This window comes from Erigeron canadensis, chromosome 5 (assembly GCF_010389155.1).
Source record: "Erigeron canadensis isolate Cc75 chromosome 5, C_canadensis_v1, whole genome shotgun sequence".
NCBI classification, from domain to species: Eukaryota; Viridiplantae; Streptophyta; class Magnoliopsida; order Asterales; family Asteraceae; genus Erigeron; species Erigeron canadensis.
In genome coordinates, this window is record NC_057765.1 from 37,158,079 (window position 1) to 37,182,675 (window position 24,597).

General features: G+C 33.1%; 4 protein-coding genes across 4 annotated transcripts; 3 read left to right on the forward strand and 1 right to left on the reverse strand.

Annotated features, from left to right (window-relative positions):
- The first annotated feature begins 1,282 nt into the window (after positions 1 to 1,282).
- LOC122601727 lies at positions 1,283 to 3,114 on the forward strand. The gene is made up of 2 exons (XM_043774465.1): positions 1,283 to 1,863; positions 1,995 to 3,114. Exons 1-2 carry the CDS (start codon positions 1,283 to 1,285, stop codon positions 3,112 to 3,114), a joined length of 1,701 nt encoding a protein of 566 aa, XP_043630400.1.
- A 2,065-nt stretch (positions 3,115 to 5,179) lies between these two features.
- LOC122599735 (PRA1 family protein E-like) lies at positions 5,180 to 6,129 on the forward strand. Its single transcript, XM_043772294.1, has one exon. The coding sequence runs from the start codon at positions 5,307 to 5,309 to the stop codon at positions 5,895 to 5,897; it is 591 nt and encodes a 196-aa protein (XP_043628229.1). The 5' UTR covers positions 5,180 to 5,306; the 3' UTR covers positions 5,898 to 6,129.
- Positions 6,130 to 7,804: 1,675 nt separating this feature from the next.
- Positions 7,805 to 12,458, forward strand: LOC122599734. The gene is made up of 10 exons (XM_043772293.1): positions 7,805 to 7,886; positions 8,178 to 8,545; positions 8,823 to 9,026; positions 9,412 to 9,469; positions 9,636 to 9,698; positions 10,271 to 10,346; positions 10,682 to 10,794; positions 11,266 to 11,355; positions 11,450 to 11,581; positions 12,149 to 12,458. The coding sequence occupies exons 2-10, from the start codon at positions 8,190 to 8,192 to the stop codon at positions 12,278 to 12,280; spliced, it is 1,224 nt and encodes a 407-aa protein (XP_043628228.1). The 5' UTR covers positions 7,805 to 7,886; positions 8,178 to 8,189; the 3' UTR covers positions 12,281 to 12,458.
- A 661-nt stretch (positions 12,459 to 13,119) lies between these two features.
- On the reverse strand, positions 13,120 to 19,371 carry LOC122600411 (rop guanine nucleotide exchange factor 14). Its single transcript, XM_043773123.1, has 8 exons — positions 19,255 to 19,371; positions 18,219 to 18,395; positions 16,048 to 16,425; positions 15,759 to 15,913; positions 15,609 to 15,683; positions 15,264 to 15,533; positions 14,179 to 14,523; positions 13,120 to 13,713 (listed from the first exon to the last, which is right to left on the reverse strand). Exons 2-8 carry the CDS (start codon positions 18,301 to 18,303, stop codon positions 13,399 to 13,401), a joined length of 1,623 nt encoding a protein of 540 aa, XP_043629058.1. The 5' UTR covers positions 18,304 to 18,395; positions 19,255 to 19,371; the 3' UTR covers positions 13,120 to 13,398.
- Positions 19,372 to 24,597: the final 5,226 nt, after the last annotated feature.

The window sequence follows — 24,597 nt, forward strand, 5'->3', positions numbered from 1 at the left end:
ACACTGTTTTTTAATCAAATAATTATGTGTTACTTCGATTAACAATTGGAAAAATAAACATACATTATAAAGTGACATGATAAAAGGTATATTAGTTTTGTTACGTCTTGAATGAAATTATTTTTAATTATTTCGTCTCCACTTACAAATGAAAAGTGACTAATTAAATAAACACTTAAAAAAGATTTTATTTTTTTTTATTTTGTAGCAAATAGTATACACCTTTAGCCGATCGAGGGGCTTTGCTGGCCTGTTGTTTCATGACATGAAAGACACGAGCTGCTTTGGTCTAATGATTTTGAAGTGTGAAATATAGAGTAAATATTTAGGTATCATATATATATATATATAGCTAAAGATCCTAAAAATGAAAATTAATAGAATATAATTTTTACCATTTTATAATGAGTTTGTAGTTTTGTACTTTAAGTAATATCCAGTTTATATAATTTTTACCATTTTATAATGAGTTTGTAGTTTATATAATGAGTTTGTACTTTAATTCAGTATAACATGTTTTGTAAACACATGTTAAAAAAAGTCATACACCACTGGCTGGATCGACTTAAATCAATTACACTTTTCGTTGTTTAAAAATGAAATTACCCACCCTTCTTTTTTGGGCATGCACGTAAGTTTCCTTTTTTTTCTAATTAACTTTTAATTAAAAAAATCTAGCTAATCGATTGTCTCTTTCTTAATCATTAACCCTACATTAAGATAAATTTCATTGTAAATGTTTATATGAAATTTATGCATAATAAATAGTTCATTACAAGTTAATAAGCATAGGAAAAAATGTATCACTAAAGATATATGGGAGCTGCTACCCTTTTAAATATTATATATATGCATATGCGAAGTTGATAATATACGATAAGTCATATAATTGTTATGCTTTACTCGTTTAGTAAGTCAACTTTTAGGGATGATAATTAATATTGGTCCGTCTATTTAAAGTTCAGAGAATATTAATAATGTATGTATCGTATGTTATTTTCCAGTCATTTGATTAATTTTGTCAATATTATTATATCCAATAAAAGATAATAGTACTAATTAAGAAGATGATCAAGTGGATCAATTTATCCATTCGCATCCACTGAAGCGGATTGAAGTTTGTGATGGCGTGAAGCAATTAGAACTTAGGAGGAGTCATAGATTGTAAGTTGTGTAGAGAACCCATATCAATTACAATAATATATATTGAGTGGCCGGGTCATCTTACTTTTTTTACGGTACCATTTTCCACTATTAATGTTATTTCTGATGCAAAAAAAACATGTTTTACCACCCTCTCCATCCATTTCATCCCTTGTCAGCTATAAAATGGAGTTATTACTCTGTTTTGTATTGTGATTCATGTGACCGACAACTTGTATTTGATGACGCTTATCGGTGCGAGCCATGTAAGTTCACTATTTGCAGTGAGTGTGCTGACGCGGAGAGAGCTAGGGATAAAGCTGCATCCGCACTCAAGGAAGAGTCGATAAGCAAGTTCACACATGAAGGTCACAACCCACAACACACTTTACTCTTCCATTCAAAACCTGCTGCCTTCCTCTGTAATGCCTGCCAAACTGAAAAGAAAGACTGGTTTTATCATTGTGATCACTGTGACGACTTTTTGATCCACATGTCGTGTGCTACGTTATCAACTGCAATCGAGCGACCACATTACCATCGTCACCCTCTCTCACTTGTTTATTCACTCCCAGAGAAGTTCTACAATTTCAAATACATGTGCGACGTGTGCAAAAAAAGAGTCATGCAACCCGAATGGACATATCATTGTTCAAACTGTAGATATTTTATCCACATTAAGTGCCTCCCAAATCCAGACCAACTACCATCCACTCCAAGGTTGGTTTGTCTATACTAGCTAGTACTGTTTTTCTTTTTTCCATTTTGATTTGTTACTACTCACCCTCAGCTCGATCGCGAGATGAAATTATTGAGTATATATGCAACGTACGTGTCTCTTTTGGTTTCAGACTTGTTGAAGAAGTGACAAATGATAGTGGCATTCTCCATGTTCCCATGTCACACGCATTCACGGATCCACTGAAACTGCGGTTTCATTCGGCAAATAATAATAATACTACTATAGCAGCAGCAGGTGGTGGTGGTGATGATGACAAACAATCACAAGAAATTATTAACCACTGGAGTCATCATCATCCATTATCCCTTACAGCAGCAGATAAGAATAACATGATGCCTACTGATGGCAGTAGTAGTACCGATAATCCGATGATAACGGTATGCCATTGTTGTGTGCGACCCCTACTGTCCTCGTCTCCATACTATAGTTGCAGCAAGCAGCAGGATGGGTGTTCATTCAGCCTCCACAAATATTGTGCTGAGTTACCACGCACGTTTCAACAACATCCACTACACCGGGAGGATCATTCCCTTCAGTTGGTAATAAACCTTAACACACAGTCAACTTATTTTACATGTAAAGCTTGTAACAAAAGATGCAACGCATTTTTGTACAAATGTGAAACCTGTGATTTTCGCATTGATGTCAACTGTGCATTCTTACCAAAAATCATCAAGCATGACTACTTCCACAAGCGGCATCATCTCGTCCAGCATATTGGCCCTAGCTGGATTAGTCGATGTACAATATGTGATCTAAACTTCAATGGTCGGGTTGGCTATAAATGTGATGATGCTAATTGTAACTTTCGACTAGACTTGCATTGTGCACTTAAATCGCCACGCTCACTTCCTCATCGGTATTGCAAAGGGGGACATGAAGTCCCGTTGATGTGTCCCCCTATCGACGATCATCCTGATGATTTCTATTGCGACATCTGTGAGGAAGAAATGCACCCCTTAATCCCACTCTATTATTGTGGCACATGCAAAAACTCCTTTCACGTTCGTTGCCTTAGTAGAGATTATGTGTATGAAAACTGGTTGGAGGAGGGAACCGATGTAAGTGTTCCCGATCATCATCACCATCCGTTAACATACGTTAGAAGAAAGAAACCGCCAAAAGAGGTATGCTTTGGTTGTAATGGTGACATTAATGGTTTTTTATTCCTTGAGTGTCGGACTGGAAACTGCACTTACTGTTTATGTCTCGAGTGTCTGCGAATATAGTGTGCTTTCTTTGTTGTCGATCTTTTAAGTGTTGTGGTTTGTTGGATTTATAATTAGTTTAAGACTCAAGGTGTTTAAAGTATTAATAGGAATAAAAGAAACGTCACATCTCTTGAGAAAAAGGACCACCGTTATAAGCCTCTCACAGCCAACCCATGTAATTGTTCAGAGAGGATACGCTCATTCAAGAAGTCGTGATGGTTAAAGAATAACACCTAGCTAGAAGATATTAGTATAAATATAAGTGATTTCGTTTCAGTTTCGTATCCAACTTTGTAACAAAATATATAGTGGATGTATACAATTATTGTTGATCAATAGAGAGTAATTCCTTATATAATTCGTGTTTGATTACATATATACCTCGGCAACATGGTTAATTTGGGTTCGACCCTACCTGGGAAAAATGTTAATGGGGAACCCAACCCCCTACTACAATTGGATACACATTAACTCACCCCGAATAAGCTATATGATGTCGGTACAATACCTCCATTCTAAGCTCTACGTTTGAGAACCCTCTATTTTGTAAGAACCGTGAGAACTCTTAAATTTCATAATAGAACACATGTTTTTTTGTTCATTCACATGTGAAACGTTATAAAAACATATGTTGCAAAAGAAAATTTTTTTCGAAACCTTATATATAGTCGTTTGTCACATGTGAACCAAAAAACGTGAACAAATTCATTCACAAGTTCACAAAAGGCTATTTTGAAGGTTTATAAAAAAGTTTCTTTTACAACATACGTTTTTATATCATTTTAAATGTGAATGAATAAAAAAAAACATGTGAACAAATATATTTTTTAAAAGTTCTCATGGTTTTTTAAAAAAATGGTTCTCAAAATAAAGAAACTATATATATATATATATTTCATTTTCAGTGTAATTGTGATATTGCTCTTTCATAGATATACATTCGATATGACAAACTTTTTAAAAAACATATCTATGATATAGTGTTTTTGGTGTTGTCTTGGATTTTTCCTGATTGTTTGATTTTTTTTTCCTAAATCTTTTTCCCGATTATGAAACTGTATTGATAACAAACACAAACACATTCACTTAAACCCCGTAACGCCGCAAGGTTTAATACTAACTTCAAATAAAACTATAAAATAAAATAATGAGTTAGTCAAGTAAACTTGACAGAGGCTATTCACTCTCATCCAAGGTTTTAACCGTGGCATGCTTGTAATTAGATAATTGTAAAATTTGTTTAGGCTTTGTTAGTAATTGGTGTAAGGCGACCTCATTTTTCATCTTCACGGTCAAAGACTGGGTCGAGATACATGAGAATGTTGGAATTGGAAGAAAAGAAAGATCCTCATAGGTATAATCGTAGTGGCATGTTAGTGTATTTGAAAATTAATAAATGAGAGGAGATTCACGAGCTCATTATAATGATAAAGAAGATTATGTAAAATATTAGGTCCTTATCCTTTTATGGTATAGAAATATAAAAAAGAAAAACATTAGTTGGTATAGAAATATAAAAAAGAAAAACATTAGTTAATTAAATTGGTATAATTTCAATATTATGTGAATATTAAAAGTAAGTTGTAACTTATACTATCATCATTTTGGTGTATACATTGTGAACGGGTGCATTCTTGAGTTTTAATTTTATGGGATAAGAAAGGGAAGGAAAGGAAAACTTATATTTTTGCATTCTTAAGTTTTTTGATTAAAAGAAAAGAAAGTGATGGAAAGGAAAGGTGAGGGGTTTTAAAGCTAAAAACTTTCCTTCCATATTTGGCATGATTTGAAAGGAAAAGTTATAAATTTATCAATATACCCTTTAAACCTTTATATGAACTATAATAACCATGGAGCTATAAATGTAATATTACATATTTTTATCCTTTCTTATCCTTCTCTTTTAACTCAAGAATGTCTTTAAATCCTTTTATTCACTTTTGTTTCTTTTAAATGATAAAACTCAAGAATGCAATTTATAAATATAATTTTTTATCCTTTCTTCTCCTATCCAATCTTCTCTTTTTCTTTTTTTAAAAACAAAAACAAGTCATTAGCATCTACATCCTTTGAACTTAACAAAAGAAAAAACACGTGGCACTCTTTCTCTTCCCACAAACCATCTTCCCAGATCTCATTCCAAAATCCCAACCCCAAAAATCTAGGGTTACAATAACCCCCATTCCCAAATCTCTCAAAAAATCCAAACAATGTCTAAAATCTCTTATTCCGGCATCCCAACCACCACATCTCCGCCGTCTTTCATAACTCAAGCTCATTCCCACACCGTTAACTTCATCGCCAAACGCCGCCCATGGCCACTCTTCTTCGATCACACCGCCTTTTCTCTCCCACTTACCTACCAAGACGCTATTTCTCGTATCAAACAAAACCTTAATTATTTTCAAGTCAATTATTCCATGATTATGTTACTTATTATTTTCCTTAGCTTAATTTATCATCCTGTTTCTATGATCATATTTTTAGTAGTATTTGTATTGTGGGTTTTTTGTTACTTTTATCGCGATACGCCTGTTATGGTTTTTAACCGTGTGGTTGACGATAGAGTTGTGTTTGTTTGTTTGAGTTTGTTGACTGTTTTCGCGTTAGCGTTTACTAGCGTTGGAATGAATGTTTTCGTTGCGTTGGTTGTCGTGGTCGTTGTCGTTGGGTTGCATTCGGGTTTTAGGTGTCCTGATGATTTGTTTTTGGATGAAGTTGATGCCGTTGAAGGCGGTTTGGTTTCTGTTGTTGGTAGTGATAATGATGGAAGGTCGTCGTTGAGTTATAGCTTACGTTGATCGAGTGTTGGGTTTTTAACGATTTGATGTTGTTGTTTTTATAGCGTTTGGCGTATCAGGGGAGTAAATGTAGTTTGATTTTGTGTTTTGAAAAACTTGTTTAAGGCAAAAGAACCATTAACTTAAGGTTCAATCCGAGCTTTTTTTTAGTTGTTCCTTCGTTTAGGTTGGATTAGACTGAATGTTTCTTGTAATGTTGATAGAATATGTTATCGTACTATGTTTTAGCTTAATGTCATTCTTTGCTGATGAGCTAATCCCAAGAACATGTTTGTTATAGCAATCCTTATAGTGTCATTCTTTGTTGTTCCAAGTACTTGTTTGTTCTTAAATTTGATAGCGTATTGTGTATGCTGTTTCGAGTAGATGATGCTTAAACTTTGTATCGTATTGATAAGTAGGTTGTATATGAAGCATATGTTCAATTGTAAAGAGTGCATTTTTGCACTTGAGAAGAAGTTACAATGTTGATATAGCACGTCTTTGTATATGTATCTCGTTTAGTACTTATAAAGCTTTGTAGGCTTGCACGGCTTGTTGTCAAGCCTATCTTGAATCAAAGATTAGAAAGGCTTGTACACGGAAAGTCTTTCTTCTATCCCTTTGTACCATTTTCATGGTGAGTGAAGCCTGCAAGGTTATTTTCCGATGATCAACTAACACGATACACGTGTGGTATTGTTAGTTAGAAAGCAGGCTCCCTTAACAAACCATTAAGGCGAGTCCATTGAATAAAGTGTACAATTACAAACTAGTTTTCCTCTTGTTGATATCACTCCTTGTTGATTCCATGTACTTAGTTTGTTCTTAAATTTGATAGTGTACATTGTTTCGAGTAGATGATGCTTAAACTTTGTATCATATTGATAAGTAGGTTGTATATGAACTATAAAGCATATGTTCAGTGTCTAAGGGTGCATTCTTGCATTTGAGAAAAAGTTGTGATATTGATATCACTGTCTTTGTATATGTATCTAATATAGTACTTGAAAAGCTATGTCGGCTTATAAAGCTTGGTGTCGAGCCTATTTTGAACCAAAGATTAGAAAGGATTGCAGGTCGATAATTTTTCTTTCAGTCTCTTTGTACCATTTTCATGGTGATTGAATCGGAAGGTCATTCTCTGGTGATTAAGTAACACATGTGGGATTGTAGGTTAGAATGCATGCTTCCTAAAACATTATTAAGGCTAGTCCGTTGAATTATTTGTACAAGTAACTAGGTGAGTACATGGTACACCCAACCAGTTGATCCCGTCCGAGTGTAAATTACAAGCGTCTATTAAAAGGAAGGAAAATGATAAATCCCGTTAAAATATGCTCTAAAACTACAATTTGATGTCACATGATTTTGTTGTTTATTTAATATGTATTGACTACTTTACCCTTATTATTAGGGTCATAATACAATTGTTTATTTCTGTTAAATATGCTCTAAAACTACAATTCGTACAAATATATAATATGTATTGACTACTTTACTCTTATTAGGGTCATAATACAATTGTTTATTTCTGTCTCTTTCTATTCCTTTTTTCTCCATCATTATTGATCCAAGATCAAAAATATTTATAACATGTTATTAGCAAGCTTAATATCATTATTGCTTAATATAATTATCGTTATTGATTGAAATTCTTATGAAGTTGAATCAACTTTAATCATTGAATTACATTCAATAGTCAAAATTGAAACATCAAATTTTAATATTGATCAATCCAATAATTAAAGTTATCAAATTTTACTTATAAAGTTGGATAAACTTTTAAGAATTTTTAATCCATCCATCTTTAAAAGTGTTATGGTCGATCTTAGTATTTGAATTTAATATAACAAAAATACAAAATGTAGAAAAATGAGCAATAAAAATAGGCAATTAAGTTGACCTCCCGCGCTGAATCACACTCACTCAGTCACTCACTTTGACGCTGCCCTCGTGTCTCTTTGAGGTATTCAAGTTCCACACACAAACACACAGCACCACTCACAGGTATAATTTTATTTCTCCCAATTTTCTTAAAATTATGTAACAAGAATCACCCTAATATTAATAACAGAATTATTGATACTCAGTCTCATATTTTTGTGTAACATCAGTGGGAATGTTTAGGATTGCTTATTTTTCTGCTTAATCGATCCCATTAATCCTTAGTTTTTGTTAGGCAGGGAGGCTATATATATAGCTCCTTTTTTAATTAACAAAACTAAAAATAAAAATAAAAATGATAATAATATGTATTTTAAATGATGATAACTTAAAAATATGTATCTTCAACCGCAGTAAAAAAATAAAATGGCTATATTATCTACGGGACCCACTACTTGTGGTGCAATGGAACTAGCTGCTGCCTTTCCTACCCGACGTGACTGTGTTCATCTCGAGAGTTTGAGTTTCCAGTCGCGGCCGCAACGTTGGTTTGGATACAAGAAACGTAATGTAGACGCTTCAGGACGGTCGTTGAGGATGATTTCGAATGGTTATGTCGGGAGAGGTACTTACAGGGTGAAGAAGGATAGTTATGATGATAAGATATATAGGAGGCTTGACTCTTGTTTGGTCATTCCTCCGCCCAAAGGAAAGAAGCCGAAAGCAATCATCAAGTTCCTTGGTGGTGCCTTTATAGGAGCAATTCCTGAAGTTACCTATAGGTTAGTCGTTTGTTTCCCATATCGGCATTGCTTCCATTGTCGTTATGCTTTATAATAAGTAAATTATAGGTAAACGTTAGAGTTTCGTATATCGTACGACCTACGGATCTACGTATTAAATCCTAGAAAAGCCATTAATTTTTTTGTTCCCAAAAACCGACAGGCTGAGCACTTCTGCATGTTTTACCTTTTAAAAAGGAATGACAAGTTTTTGGTTATATTTTAAAAGGATCTGTTCCCGACTTGAATTATGTGAAACTTTGATACTTGTATGCAGCTATCTTCTTGGGCTATTGGCAAACGAAGGCTATCTTATTATCTCGGTACCATATAATGTGACTTTTGATCACTCACAAGCTACTAGAGAAGTTTTTGAGAGATTTAATTCTTGCTTGAGTTCGTTGTTGACATATGGACTGCCCAATGACGAGATACTAGCAGCTGAACTTGCTGATCTCCCTCTTTATTCTGTTGGTCATAGGTGAGCACAATCTATTCTGATAAGTTCTGCTACATTTAGAGGTTAGCTTAGGAGGTTCTAGATGCTCTAAAATCTGGTTTCAATATCTGTGACATGGTTACATGACTTATTAGTTTGTATGACTATTTCTGAGTATTGATGCATCATATGCTGGATTGAACAAAGTTTTACTTAAAAATTTAAACGGTGTTCTATGTTGCTGTTAAGAAATTACTTCTCTATCAACTCGATCTTAGTATTTTAGGCGGAACTATGTGCGCTCTGGGTATCAATACGGTACATGGGACCACAGGGTTCCCACCCATTTACCCTTTAACCGTGGGCTTCGGCCAGACACATCCCGCATTTTCTTACCGTTATTTTCCACATATGTAACGATATGCAGTAATGGTGCCTTACTCCAAGTACTCACTGGAAGCTATTTCTTGGAGAAGATACCAAAGGTTGGTTTAGTCCATGTGTTTTTACGAGATATGAGATCTAGCTAATTGGTTACAGGTCCAATGCCATCAGCTCTATAACATGACATGATGTTCACCTTAAGGCATTTTCTTTCGAAATAGATAACTTTTGTTGGAAATTGATGTAATATTTTCTGTCTTTTGGAAGGCCAATGCCATAATATCATACAATAACAGGCCAGCAACAGAGGCAGTACCCTATTTCGAGCAGGTAATATGATTGGTTCATTGGTTGTTGTATTATCTATCACACATTGTTCTGTTTTTTTCTTGATCATCATTTTTTTTTACTTCTAATAAAAATTGACTTGTTTGTATTACTTGGAGACTTTCTTGGCCTATAAATGACGGGTTCACCATCAATTTATAGTGGACTTGACCTTCATAGAACATTCTAGATACAAGATCAACCAAGGACCTTCTAGGTTTATCTTAGAAAAGATCCCAAATCTCTGTAACTCTACTAGCATCAAGTAAGTTGCGACTAGATTTAGAAATGGGCTATAACTTCAACAGAAGTTGTGAGAAATTTTTTATTGTACGGTGTCAAAACTCATCACAAAATTTGGCCACAAAATGCCAGAATCACCGTTCTAGGCCATCACTTTAATGACTCTTTAAATTTAGCATTTTTCTCAAAACTACAACAGGTTTTGGATTTTTGATATATTTATCAGAAGATGAGAGTAAATAAGTTATCTTATATAATGTTTTCTCATAATTGATAATTGTTAAGTACTGCTACAATTTAAGACCTTAGCATTAGTTTTTCTGCTTCTGCAGTTAGGTCCTTTAGTAAGCCAGTTGATGCCTGTTGTGGAAGCATCTCCTGTTTCTTCTGTGGCTAAGAGTGCTGCAGGTAGGCACTTTCTGAATTTGGCTCTTGTTTTATATAATTTTGTTTCTTTATATGTTACAGTGTCATTTTTCTAATTGCAGTCATATAAATCAACACACAAATCTGCTTTTGGTTTGTTTGCAACTCTCATATATGAGAAATTTGCTTTCCAAATTGAGTTTTTCTTTCCTTGTTAACATTTAATTCTTGTTGACTCTACCTGAGCATAAATATGTTGACTTTCTACATAGCTCCCTGTCAAAGTATGTTTTACACCGTTTCAGTGGGTTACTAGGGCATCACATAATATATTTGTCTCTAATGTTCTTATACCCTTTCTGTACAATTCTATGCAGATGCATGGAAAGCTCTTCTTGATACAGCTGAAGCAGTGGTACCTGATTACGATCACGAAGCTAGGGTTTCTTTGGACAAATTTGTTGATCAGTTGCCTTCAGTTTTTGGTCAGGTATTGTGGTACCTAATTGCATCCCTAATTGCCTTCGCTTCTCCTTTTTAACATTACAGCCCACATAAGTAATCAACATAGTAGACTTAAGCAGACTGCAGAGGTGGCCAAGTCTTAACAGGCTGGATTAAAATGTCAGGTTTCTAGTACATGTCGACAGGGCGGCTTGGTTTGACCCAGCATTACATATACACTCTGAACCACTCTCAACCCATTTGACTTGTTTAAAAGTTTCCATGTTAGCTTTATTATCTTTTCCGTATGACGCATCACACATTAGAGATACAACCTAACCGACATCAACCCACTTACAAGAGAACCAGTAAATGGGTGGAAATTGCCACCTCTAGCCTTTAGTCAGGGTAGCTGAGTTCAAGTTAATGTTTTTATCCAGCTCTTGTTCTTTTTACTTTTAGTTGAACTATAAATGCTAGAGGTTACTGATCGCTAGAAGGACCTTGAATCTTTCAGGTTGCTCAAGGAATATCAGAATTCAAGCCAACACCAAATGAGAACCGAGAATGTTGCAAGAACTCATATAATGTCCAGAAAACACTCCTGGTACTTATGTGTTAGTTAAGCTGAAAGATTTTATGAGTATCTACTCAACTGATATTATATAATTTATATTTTATTTTTACTTTTTTTGTTTCAGGTGAAATTTAATACTGATGCCATCGATGAGACAGATCTCCTTGAGGATTCTTTGAGGCCTCGTGTGGAAGCTATAGGTGGAACACTGGAGAAAGTGTCATTGAGTGGTAATCATATCACACCATGCATCCAGGTAAGCAAACTCTGCACATTGTTTTTGAATGATATGTTTGTTGCATGTGACAGATGTGGTAAAATTCTTCCAAATCTCTAGCGATATTTACTTAATATTCTATGATCATCAAAGTAAATTTCGTGAAATATGAGCTTTAGTTGGCGGGTCGGGTCAGAGGCGCCAAGTTGGGTTGGCCTGCAAATGTTTTTTTTGTGTAAATAGTTAAATAAGGTAGATATGATTACAAGAACTTTGTTATTATAATGACTTTCTGGTCTTTTAGTAGGAACTAGGTACATAGATTTAGGAGGTGGTAAGCTTAAAGAATACATTTTCGGTGACTTTTCAACTCTTTGGACCTATATCTCTTTTAGCTTTATATAGTATACTTTTCTTTTGAATGGCAGCTTTATATAGTATACTTTACCGGTTTTTGATCATGAGTAGATGGGTCGAAATTACCAAATCTAGTAATTACTATAAAAGTAATGAATTGCAGTTTGACACCCGTTCTCGTATGCAACTTCTCTGTTCTTGAGGTACCACTCTTATAATGTGCATTTGTTTGTCACTGTATATGATCAGGAACCAAAACTGCAAGCAGGTGATGTATACACTCCAGCCGATGCGATTGCACAACGACTCAAGGCTCTTTCGCTATACGAGACTAAAATTCTTGCCAGAACCATTTCAGACTGGTTTAACAACATCAACTGACAAAGTAAGTTGCCAGATTCAGAATGTTCATACTAAACTTGGTTCAACCAAATTGGTGGAGCTTTTTGTTGTGAATTTTTGATTTTATGTTGTATATTTTACTAAAGAAACACTAGTCTTGTCTGCGATGAGTACATATACAATAGCAATAATTTTAATGCCACTGTATTTTATAATCTTTCATAGAACAAAGTGATATATTAGGTTTTATGCATTTTACTGGAACATTATGGATATCGACTTTTGACCCGTTCGTCTCATACCCCTTTTAGTTAAACACAGTGCAGATGAAATCTTGTCATCTTTATATAATCGAATCCAGATTATCACCTATACTCCAAGATCGTTCTCATTTAACCTGAAACAACCAATGCTATGAATTTTGACTCATTAATCAAACTTTTCAGTTCACTTGTTCAGATTAAGTATATTCATCAACAGTGAATCTTTCATTGTCACTTTCTATTTACCAATTGCCATGATTGCACAAACCACCTTATAAAATTACTTAAGCACTACTCATAAACTACCTTTCTCAGCTCGTCCTTGCTTGAGGCGTGCCCTAAACTAATGCAGGCTTTCTTAGCTTGAAAGACCACAAATACTTTAATATTTACACTAATGGTGTTTTTTATTATTATTTTTTTTTTGAATGATATGATTTTGGAGATTAAAAGTACGCCTAGAACGATTTTCAGCTTGTTGACCCCCTTGATTCTTTTCCTTTTCTCGCATAAAGCAATCATTTTACAAGTGAGTCAAAATTAATATGGAGGACCATTTTAAAAGTCCAACCATTTTGAGTTCGTATTTTTCTCTGAGATCATACATTCTACTCGTACTAAAATGTTCATCTTTGTATACAAAAGTTAATATTTTTCATAACTGAACTTAAGTCAATTGGTGCGTCTTTAATTCAGGTCATTTACATCTATGGCTCTAGTTTTCTGATTAACCCGATATCCGGTTTAATCAGAACATAATCTGAAATTCATTAAAAGCATATAATAACATTTACAGAATATGACTGCGACTACTTTGATGTTATGGAGATCAAGAGGTGGCTGCAGGGAATGTTAAAATAAGCCTCGTGTCCAAGATAACATCCAGAGCCTCTATTAGGTGTTGCTGTCACCGATCTTCTGTTTATCACTTAACAATGCTGTATCAGAAGCCTCTTCTGGTTCTATCATAATCAGCTTCCCTTCTATGTTATCTATTCTATCAGTTAGTGTGTGTTTTTCCGGTATACTCGAACTAGATCCACCTGAAGTTCCTGGAAGAATCACCCCTGGGAGGCTGTTTGTTGCCATTGGTGAATCAGGATTGCTTAGTATATCTTCTTGAGAGACGTCTCCAATTCTTGTTAGTATGCTGAATGCCAAGTTTCCAAGAACACGAGAATAAGCTTCTATGATCGCATGTGCAACATCCTGAAATAACAAAAGGATTAATAAGCTGATTTGATTTCTTGTTATATATATTCTGGAAAGCTGTTAACAGTTGAGGATCTACTTGAGTCATTGTTCAGGTCATAAGAGCTTTGTATATGCTTGTGTTATACATGCATATTGCAACTGAACAAAGAGGAAATAGTCAAATAGATGACATGAATCGCTTCTATGTGCTCATGTAAACTTGTCACTTCCTGAGCTATTGAGTCCACTAGCTTTTTGCTTGACTAGATGCAGTAATAGAGTTGAAAGATCTATGGAGTACAGAATTTATGAACTAGTTATATTTATAATTGGGAAAAAAGTTTTCTAATCTGTAACTCTATTTTTAACCTCTTTCAACTACAAGAATCATCATACGATGGTGATAGAAAGTGTCAGCCCAAACTATGTTTCGAAATGTACGAAGCAAAAGTTGGAGTAGCATGTCAGAGGTTTACTCACCTTGCCGTATTGAATTTTCATGACATCGAGAAACTTCTGAGGGAGGTTAGGATACTGCATTTTGATTTCTCGTGAAAGCTCTTCAGCACGGTTTATTAACAACTCCATTTTGTCAAGTTCAGAAATAGGATCCTTAAATGACCAGGAAGTTCTGGCTGGAGATTTACCACTGTCATGTTCCTCAATCTTGTCTTTCCATGCATGTATTGCTGCTTCCAATCTGTTAATGGCATCGAGGGCGCTGTTTTCTGATCTTAAATTCAGCGACTTGAGCATACTGGAGGACGGGGAGGAGACTTTGTTTAGTATCCTATATAGATCCTCGCCAAGGCTGGCCTTTCCAGACTGTTGAAAGATTCACAAGTCTTTATCAAACATTTGATACTAGAAACTGGTGTAATACAATCTGGATTAGAGGCAACAACTTGGCTCGTTTACTTATCAATGGGTCAGTTTTGGTTATGTCATATCTTAGATGGCTTAAATCAAAGAACAGAACTAGAGGAACTGGTCAAGCATATTAAAAGTTACCTATTCTTAATTCATACACCCTCCTAAATCTTTTTATGCGAAGTTTTAGATTAGTTTTGCCGTAACATAACTTTCTAATCAATTGTAACTCTTATTTATGAAAACCCGACAGAAAAGTATTTGTGGCAATTTGATCCTACATATAACTTCTCTGTTTCTGACCAGTTACTGACTTACTGAATATCTGGTTAACCTACCCATTTTGCTATCTCTTGATCAGATGCATAGACATGATCATACATACTCGATAGCTTTAAAAATAGACACAGCCATGTTTGTGGCAACCCAACCATACTTATAACTTATCTGTTTTTGACCCGGCAGTGAACCTACTTAACCCACCCGTTTTGCCATATCTTTAGCAGATACCCAGATGTGATCGTATGTATATATATAGAAATGCATCTCCTTTTGTAAAATGCGTACACATCACTTTATATTTAATGCACAATTAAATCATATTCTGATCTTGTATGCATTTCTATGTTGCAAGATAATTTGATAATAGTTAGACAAATAATAATGGATTAATCTGAGTGAGAAAAATGCATTACCTTGGGAAGTGCGTCTTCAATTATCTTAGGTATTGGCATTTCAAGCAGAATAGTTTCATTAATTGTTTTAGCAGCTTTGAAAATTTGATGAACCAATTTTGCCTGAGTAAGCAACTTTTTCCTTTCACCATCTGAGAGACCGCCTATGGGCACTTGTGGCATTGGAAGCCACCATCTTTTGCTTTGCTTTAGATTCTTATTTCTTCCTTCAGCTCTGCTACCACCCTCCTCATACCAAAATTCTGTCTCGGTCATTACATCCAATGCTTCCTGTCAGTAGGTTTACTTGATAACTCAGCGACATTGATTCTATTCAGTTCTAGAAAGAGTGAAGAGACCACCTACAATAAGCATGGAGTCTAACTTTCGTAGTGCTGGAAGGTTCAAATGAACATCCCCACGAGCTTTTGGTGTCATTATCTGTGAAACGAAGGGTAACACTAGTTTTAAGATAAAATGTAAAAATGAAGAGAAACTAGTCAAAAAAGAAGATACCTCTAACATTCTGCCGTCTGAATTGCATTGCTTAGCAGGAATTAACTGAATCATATAGTTTGTAGGAGAAAGCAACCAATCCATCTCTCTTCTCCATTTGTTCTTTTTCTCTTCTGGGAGAGGCTCAAGTTTCCATAGCTCACCAAAAACGGTCCCTATCCATACACAGATTTCGAATGAGATGTTTACACCGTACGTGCCTATAACTATCACAACGTTTACCATAAAAGTGTCTGCAGTTCTTAATAAATAATGCAAGTTCGCCATAGTAAAGTAACTTAAAAAGTACCTGCTAGATTAGTTATGGCATTTGACAAAGCCAAAGCAGGGGTGACTCCATTGCGCCCTCCTGTAGTATCTTCGCCTAACAAAAGTTTTCCAAATTTTTCTTTTATTTCCTCCACATCTGAGTAAGCAACTATATATGGCGGTGTTTCTTTGTTGGAAAGCCGTTGTGGGCTTTCTGAGTAATTCCATTCGTCCAGTCCGTGTTCATCTCTTTTCTTCACGCTCCACTGAGAAAAGAATGATCCAGACGGATTGTTGCTAGAACAACTGCTGGAAGGTGAGTCGGTTGAGCATCCGTCTCCTTTACTTGTAACACTTTCATCCTCATAAGAGGTGGCATTTAAAATGCAGCTCTCAAGCCCGTTGTAAGTCATAATTCCTGAACATTTCCAACTTGGTTTACTATCCTATAACTTTGACATTTGTGAATATATATAACCAGTATATACTAGTTCAATTTTTGGCTAATGAATATTTACTGGATAAAGCCTTATCCTTAAAAGCTATTTTTTTGGGTGGATGAACTATGTCATACTGAATATTTACAACATTAGTTGTGTTGCATGTGATTTTTTTGGTGTACAAATCACTTCTCTTCTTGGAAGCTTAGATACAATTTGTCATAAATTTTATATAAACTACTGGTAGTAATTATGTACATTTTTTTCAAACATGGAATTACAATGCAACACAGCTATTATATGAAGATGATTCATATAATTTACATAATAATTTGTAGTCAGATAGTCACAATAAACCTAATCATAAGTTAATATAATATAGTAGTTAGTATGTGTATCATTAAAGTGTTGGATCTGGAGTGGTTAGAGATCTGTATAAATGCATGTTATCTGTTAAAATCTTGGATCTCAAGTACTGATGAACAGGAGGGTGAACAATTATATGTTTCTGACTATTTAGTGGCATAATTGGCACTAAAATATTTCCCTAGTAGCTGTTTTTTTTTCTAAACTCTAATATATATTTTATCTTAACAAATGACACTAGATCATAACTTCTTTTTTATTTTGAAAAGGAACACTTGATCATAACTAATTAATATATTTATTAAATAATTTTAATATAAAATGCAGGTTCATTGATGTAATTTACCAAAAAATGTATATACATATATGTAAGAAGAAAATTGTAAAGCATGTATATGTATTCTTTTTACAAATAATCCGTACATACATGTAGCCCGGAGGTAGCTTAAAATATTTTTCCTTAAAAGGTCATATCAATTAATTAAAAAGAACGTTAGTATATAGTATTTTATAAAATAAGGTGATTCTTACATAAGATAGCTTTATCAAACACAAAAATCCAAGCATGTATGGTTGTACATAGTTATATGATACATACATACATATATATATATATATCTTTAGATATGGTAAAAATGTTTTTTGTAAAGATTATTAGGGAGTTTTTTTTTTTAAATTCCTTTCATTATTTATTTTTATATATTCCCTCATATAAAAGCTACCCATAACTTTTGTGCCCCCACTATTATTAATGAAATCGGGTTGGGGATGTCTGGTACGACTATGTCACGCAATATACCGTAACGCAATTAAAGGCCCTATACATATATGTCACATTTCTAGTCAAATTTTCAATTTTTAAACAGAAAACTCTGACATTTTCCGTGGAATTCTGACATTTCACCATCACTTTTATTTTTGGTTTTTCTTTGCCTTTCATTTCCACAACTAACTCTTTTTTTATTTTTTTCCTCGTAGCACTTATTCGATTTATCACACTTTTGAGTGATACTTTTAGATTTAGATATATATGAAAAAAAAAATGTAAAGTGTATTATCTTAAATTACATTTGAGGTTTGAAAAAGGTCTATCCCATCTATCAAAATAAAACTAAATGATTATAACAATAAAAAAAAAAAAAAAAAACACAAAAAAAACAAAGATATACTCTTTTAATATTAATGAGGTTAACTTACATTGGTCGTCTTCTATTTTTGTTTATCTAAATACATGAAAATTACGCCACGTCTTATTAAAATACGACGACCAGTGCAACTTTAAAAGAAATTTAACCAACTTACGTGTTATTTTTTAAAAAACAAAAAGACAATCTATATAATTTACTCTAAAGTTTAACTACAATTTCACAAGTTTGAGAGATAAGGAAATTAGAAGGAAACGTACTATCGGGTGGTTGATCAAAGTCCACGCTATTAGTGATTCCCCTGTTCCATGTACAACAATTTAATCTTCTCCTTAATAACACCATCTTCAAATAAATGTTACTACTAATTAATTTGCTACTTGGATTTCACTCTGCCACAGAAATTCCAAATATGGCACAAGTCGATGAAACGATATCTGCATTCATGTACTAAACGTCAATAATATATTCGATTCATAGTTAATTTGGCAAATAAACAAACATAAAACTTGTGTCGACGTTGATCAAACCTTAGACGAGTAACATATTCATATACATATATAACTAGAATATAGAAACATTTATTTGTTGCAATGTACTTGATTTAAAAAAAAAAAAAAAAGATTTCTGTCAATTTTCACCCATCAAATGGATAGATTATTCCTTAGAGATAATACATCACCCTCAATAGTTTATATTTTATATATCTATAAATGTGAATAGATATTGTTATAAAGGTGTAATAAAGTGTATCAAATAAAAATCATTAAAAGTTACTTTTCATTTTCTTACCAAATTTTATAACTCTAACTAATAAATGCATGAAAAACGATTTGCGTTCTCAGTAACTAATGACTATCTTCCTCGTTTACTATTTCATTCATTCATACAATAAATAATATAATATTATTATAATGAAGTAACCTTTTTAAGAAAATCCAATGTGACATTATTGGACATATCTCATTATTCACATTTCCTATATTAAAATAATACTCATAATGCATCAGTTTTATTTAAATCCCAACATATTTCTCATATTCCCATTCTTTTAAACCTATATTCATTACCAAACTCATGTTCAAACCAAAGTGATGAAAAAATGAAAAAAATAGTTATGCAAATACGTGACAACAACATGAGCGAGATATGAAGAAGTGAAATGTAGACCGTTTATCTTACCTAAGGCTGGATAACTACTCTAATTAGGAGTTACTATTTATATATGAATTGTATGACGTATATATATATAGAGTGATACATGAAATAAAAGAGCTAGGTGTAAATTAATCATACCTTGATTAATGATTTGAGAACTGATTTCTTTACTTGTTGAATATATTTGGACTAATGTATGCACCACCGATATTGATGGAGAATGTTGTATGTGTGTGTGTGAGTGAAAGTGTAGAAATGAATGAAAGTCAAAATGGGTAGTTGTATTATATTGAATTTCAATCCCTCAAGACATGCTTTTTACATACTGTTAACTGTGTGTGTGTGAGTGGGAGTGTATGTGTCAGTATGCGAGGGTACGATAAAAGTTTTGGTTAAGCTCTTCTCCAACTTACTTTGAGATTTATAGTCTCTTTAACTTGGAAGTTAGAACGCTATATAACTCGCTAATGATGCATTTAATTAGAGAAGTGATTTTAGTATATATTTTTTTAGATGTATCGCAGCTGTGCATTATTAACTTATACAGTTAACTATACAATTTATATTTATACAATTTATATTATTAACTTATACAGTTAACTATACAATTTATACATTGTGATACATTAATTGAAGATGATAGTACAAATATCACTTTCAATTTATTTATAACAAAATAATGATAAGTTGTTTAAGATATCTTTCCAACTTATACTTATTATGTATTAGAAAAATAAACATAAAAAACTGAAAACACATTTAAATGTGATTTTTTCAACTTATACTTATTATGTATTGAAAAACTCATTTTTCTAAATATATATTTTCCATTTTGGAAAAAAAAATATATTCCTCCTATTTTTCAAATTTGGAATTAAAAAGTGTTACTAAAATTTTCAAAGGTTTTTAAGAGATTAAAAAGAAAGTATTTTCATTTTCCTGTAAAGTAAATACGAAACATTAGAATAAATTCTATGTAATCTAGTGTTGTTATTTTATTTATAAATAAATCTGCTAAACTTTTGCAGTGAAAGGCTATAGAGCCTAGCTACTGTTTAAGGGCGAGATCACATTGACACCAAAAAGCCCATTAGACAAAATTAAGCCTACTCTAATTGTTACTATTTTAATAATTTTGTTTGAACATTTTGTTAACATCATAGACCAGACTATAGGATCACTATAAAGCATCGTTGTTGACTCGTTATTTTTGACTTGTGATTCGAATAGCAAGAGTCAAGATATTTGATAATATATTTTTATAATTATATATTAAGTTAAAAAAAAAAATTTAATAAAAATATTAAAAAAATAATAAATTATTTTGTGATTCATGACTCAACTCGTGACTCGGAACACGACTCGGACCGACTCGCATTAAAAAAAAGAGTCATGTTACGAGTCTGGAGCAAATCCGAGTCAACAACCGAGTCGGCTCGTTTTTACTTTGTTTTGATTTGACTCGTGACTCGTACGAGTTTGACAACTATTAAAGTAACAAAGGAAACTGTAAATTAAAGTGCGACTGGTCGATTATCATGAATAAAATATAAACACGTACGAAACTATAATCAAATAAGAGTAAATTATCTTTTACTAAAGCACCTTTCATCAAGGCATCAAGTGAGCGGCAGAACATCCACAGGACTGGAAGAGGGTCTTGGTCCTTCCAGAACTTTAATTAGATTGTAACAAGAAATCATTCAATATTTGAAAGTAAAATAACAATTTATATATATGTTTTGCACAATTAAAATCACCGTACATCAATTGCTACGTGAATCTTCGTTCATCAATTTCACCATGATCTAAGAGTCAAGATCTTGTCTTATTTGTTTTACTATAATACTTGTTTCAGAATACCCAACCTCAATATATATATATATATATATATATATATATATATCTCTTAAAAAAATTAGAAAACATAATATGTAGAAGCATATGTTATGCCAAAATAAAAATTAAAAAAATTAACCCCTTTATAATGATGTTCAAGTTTTGCTGCCACATCAAGTCATCAAACTGTGTTTATTTATTCTCTTAAAACATAAGGTTGCACGAAGTTTATTTAATTACACCATATGATTGTAGATGTTACCATAAGATATATCGTAAACTTTCTTATTATAAATGTCAAGGTTGTGATATTGACTATCTTAAAGACTATTGGGCTATGTTCTAGTAAGAAGTCCGAACGAAATTAAACATTTGAATTTTGGTGACACATGCTCACTAAGTAGATTTATGCATAATTCTACTTTTACACAATATTAACAGGTTTATAACATGGAAATAGATTGTTAAAAAACAATTAATGAAATATACTCAAGAATCAAAATGAAAAGTGGAGATAGGAAGAGGGGAGCCACGTCCATAATTTAAGGCGCTTAAACGGCGCCGGTGGGCTAGGGACTGCCTCATGTGTCTCAACCAACTTATAGCTCATTAGTCTTTTTTGTTTTCATTATATATTATGAAATAATGATCAAATACATACAAAACTTGTTAGCGACAAATATATACAGGTTGTAAAATAAGTTCGTTAACAGTATCACTCAATAAGATTTATGTAAATGTGATATATTTTTCTATTGGGTGTATATGTTGCCAAATATGTGAAGACATATATCTTTTGACGTGATATTCCTATCACCAAGTTGTAGCTAATTCACACAATAATGCTAAAAGTAGCTTTTATTGTTATCTTTAAATTGGTACGAGTGTATGACTTCAATGGAACACCCCTCAATTGTTGGAGGTTCTTACGAAGGTAAAATGTGTCAAACGTTTTCATGAAAGATGAAAGAGTATATGATCCATAAGGTAGTCGTGTAAAATGCATCAAAATAAATTAAGGGGGTGTTTGTGTTTGCATTTCTAAAATAGATTATGCGTTTAAAAACTGCGTTTTGAAAAAGCATGTCCCTACCTGCTTTTTCAAAACTGTTTTTTTTTTCTCTAATTAAACGCAGATAATCACTTATTTTGCCAAACACATTTTTCGATTATTTGCGTTATACAAACGCAATAATCAGATAATCAGCTCAAAACTCAATCACAAACACCTCCTAAAACTATTTGTATCAGTTCAGGATGAACATCATCCATGTCGCCACCCACATCAATACATTTTCCACAAACATCTTCCATATCACCATAAATCTCTTATGGATAGGCTTGTAAATAAACCGAACAGTTAATGAACCATTTGGCGCAGTGTTGTAAATACCGGTACCTATCGGCCAGCATTACCCGGAATATCGGGTACCGAGTGGTACCCCGGTACAACTATCCTGGTATTTTGTCCGATATTTTCACTATTCAATACCGTCCGATATTTCCGGTATTTTCCGGTATGGTAATACCGGTATTTTGATTTATTTTTTTTTTGAATTTTTTTTAAAATTATTTTTTGATACTTTAATGTTATGTTTTGTTATTTGTAAACTTTAAAACTTATATTTTGTTATGAAATACTTATTTGATATTATTTTTTAGTGGATTGTACTTGTATTTATTCTACTACTTGAATTTCTAAAACACATTAAAAACCAATTAAAAAAAACACAAGAACTTCAAGAAAGTCATCTAACTCTTGAACTCAAAAGGGTTGCTCTCATCCTCCAACAACTTAAACACTCATAAAGCATGTTAAAGATTGAGAACTACAAAGTAAGTTCCAACAATCAAAAATCTTTTTATATTCTCTATGGCACTACTATTCTTTGACATAAAATAGAACATAACCTGATCATCCAAAACAGAATAAATAATACCCCATTTCTCATTTTAAGACCAGGTGCAACTTCCATAACAACACACGTTTCTCATTAGTGAATGTTCACGAACACAAATGAACGAACATAAACAAGCCATTATGTTCGTTATCTGTTCATGAACACAACATTATGTTCGTGTATCCGTTCGTTAACCGTTCGTTAAGTTGAACGAACGAACATGAACAAGCTCTCATTCATCTTTTGTTCATGTTTGTTTGGTTCGTTTACAGTCCTACCTATGGATATCCTTGTTGTGAATGGTCTAATATATTAGCCGGAAGCATGTGTGATTCACCCAGCTGGTGATATGAGCTTCATGGACATACTTACAACTCGATTGTACTAAAACTTAATTAACCTTTTGTGTTAAAGTCTCTTATAACTGATCATCTAAAAGGTAAAAGAAATAGACACTCAAGTGTTGAGTTGGTCTCATTTTTGGTTCAAAAGCAAACTAGCTTGGATTTATATATAGACGTACAAAGCTATAAAATGAAATAGAAATCTAAAGCTTAATTTGATCTTGAAACACATATATAGTATGTTATGAACTTATAATATGTGTAGACATTAAGCGAGTGTGAGTGGCTAACAAAAGTGCCGAGTTTTATCGTTGGGTGTAGTACTACCACTAGTGTTTTGTCTTCGGGGCACCCCCACAAATATATATATATATATATATATATTATAGTATATATTTTGCCAGAACCAAAGTCGTACCCACATCATTTTGTCTCCTCTAACATTCCTTCATTTGTCTCGTTTGCAATGTCAAAACTAAAGGCATTTGAATTAAGGAAGGGAAAAAGTAGATGTGTGTTTATGTAACTATGAAATAAACTTTAGTTGGGTTTATTGTATGTAAATAACCTGTTTAAATTGAATGAATCGTTTAAACAAGTTGATATAGAGGTCTTTTATCGGGCCATGTATCAGATGTCTGGTGGTGCCACGTTGATTTCTTACACGATTCGTTCAGTTTTAGCAAGTTACTTACATACAATGAACATGACTAAAGTTTCTTATAAGTTACATACATACACAGATACTTTATCCCTAAGGAAGGTGCGTGGTGGATTTTAGAGGAATATTTATAGCTAGAAACATGGGGAATATTATGAATATCAACTTGTTCTACTAGTGTGAAGGAAATATTGCGGGGTGTCCAGATTAAGCTGGCTCTTACTTTATTTTAAGTTGGTTTTCTACCACTAAATAGTTTGGTTTATCGCTTCTTCTTTTTTTTTTTTTTAATATTTTCTTCATCCAATGTAAATGTTCAAGCTGTGATTTATACGAGTATAAAACATATGTGAGGTCTTTAGTGCGATTTATTATTTTAATACTTTTTATTCTCTTACAAAATCATAACTTGATAATTCAAATTGTCTTTCAACTTTAGATGTTCATTATCTAAATAAATTTGGAAGGATGAATGAGTAATTTGAATAAACACTAAATGCTAATCACATTATGTTTTCTTAAACTATAAAAGAACTCCTATTATTTTTGTTCCATAGATATTTATCTTCTTGAAACATATAGCAGAGTATACATATTACCATGCATTACTCGAAAAGATTATAAAGTATGGCCGTATGGGTTTGTTTATCTCTAGATGTGGTGTTGGTGACGGTGGCATCAAGTGGTTTTGTGCACCAAACACTATGCCAACATACAATTTCGTGTGTCCTGCTTT

Coding starts and splice junctions, on each gene's coding strand:
- LOC122601727 (XM_043774465.1), top strand. CDS start 1,283: ATGTTTTACCACCCTCTCCATCCATTTCATCCCTTGTCAGCTATAAAA. Junction 1,864..1,994: donor CAACTACCATCCACTCCAAG/GTTGGTTTGTCT, acceptor TTTTGGTTTCAG/ACTTGTTGAAGAAGTGACAA.
- LOC122599735 (XM_043772294.1), top strand. CDS start 5,307: ATGTCTAAAATCTCTTATTCCGGCATCCCAACCACCACATCTCCGCCG.
- LOC122599734 (XM_043772293.1), top strand. CDS start 8,190: ATGGCTATATTATCTACGGGACCCACTACTTGTGGTGCAATGGAACTA. Junction 9,027..9,411: donor CTTTATTCTGTTGGTCATAG/GTGAGCACAATC, acceptor AACGATATGCAG/TAATGGTGCCTTACTCCAAG. Junction 10,795..11,265: donor TGCCTTCAGTTTTTGGTCAG/GTATTGTGGTAC, acceptor TGAATCTTTCAG/GTTGCTCAAGGAATATCAGA.
- LOC122600411 (XM_043773123.1), bottom strand. CDS start 18,303: ATGGTGTTATTAAGGAGAAGATTAAATTGTTGTACATGGAACAGGGGA. Junction 15,684..15,758: donor CAGACGGCAGAATGTTAGAG/GTATCTTCTTTT, acceptor TTCGTTTCACAG/ATAATGACACCAAAAGCTCG. Junction 15,534..15,608: donor AGTTAGACTCCATGCTTATT/GTAGGTGGTCTC, acceptor ACCTACTGACAG/GAAGCATTGGATGTAATGAC.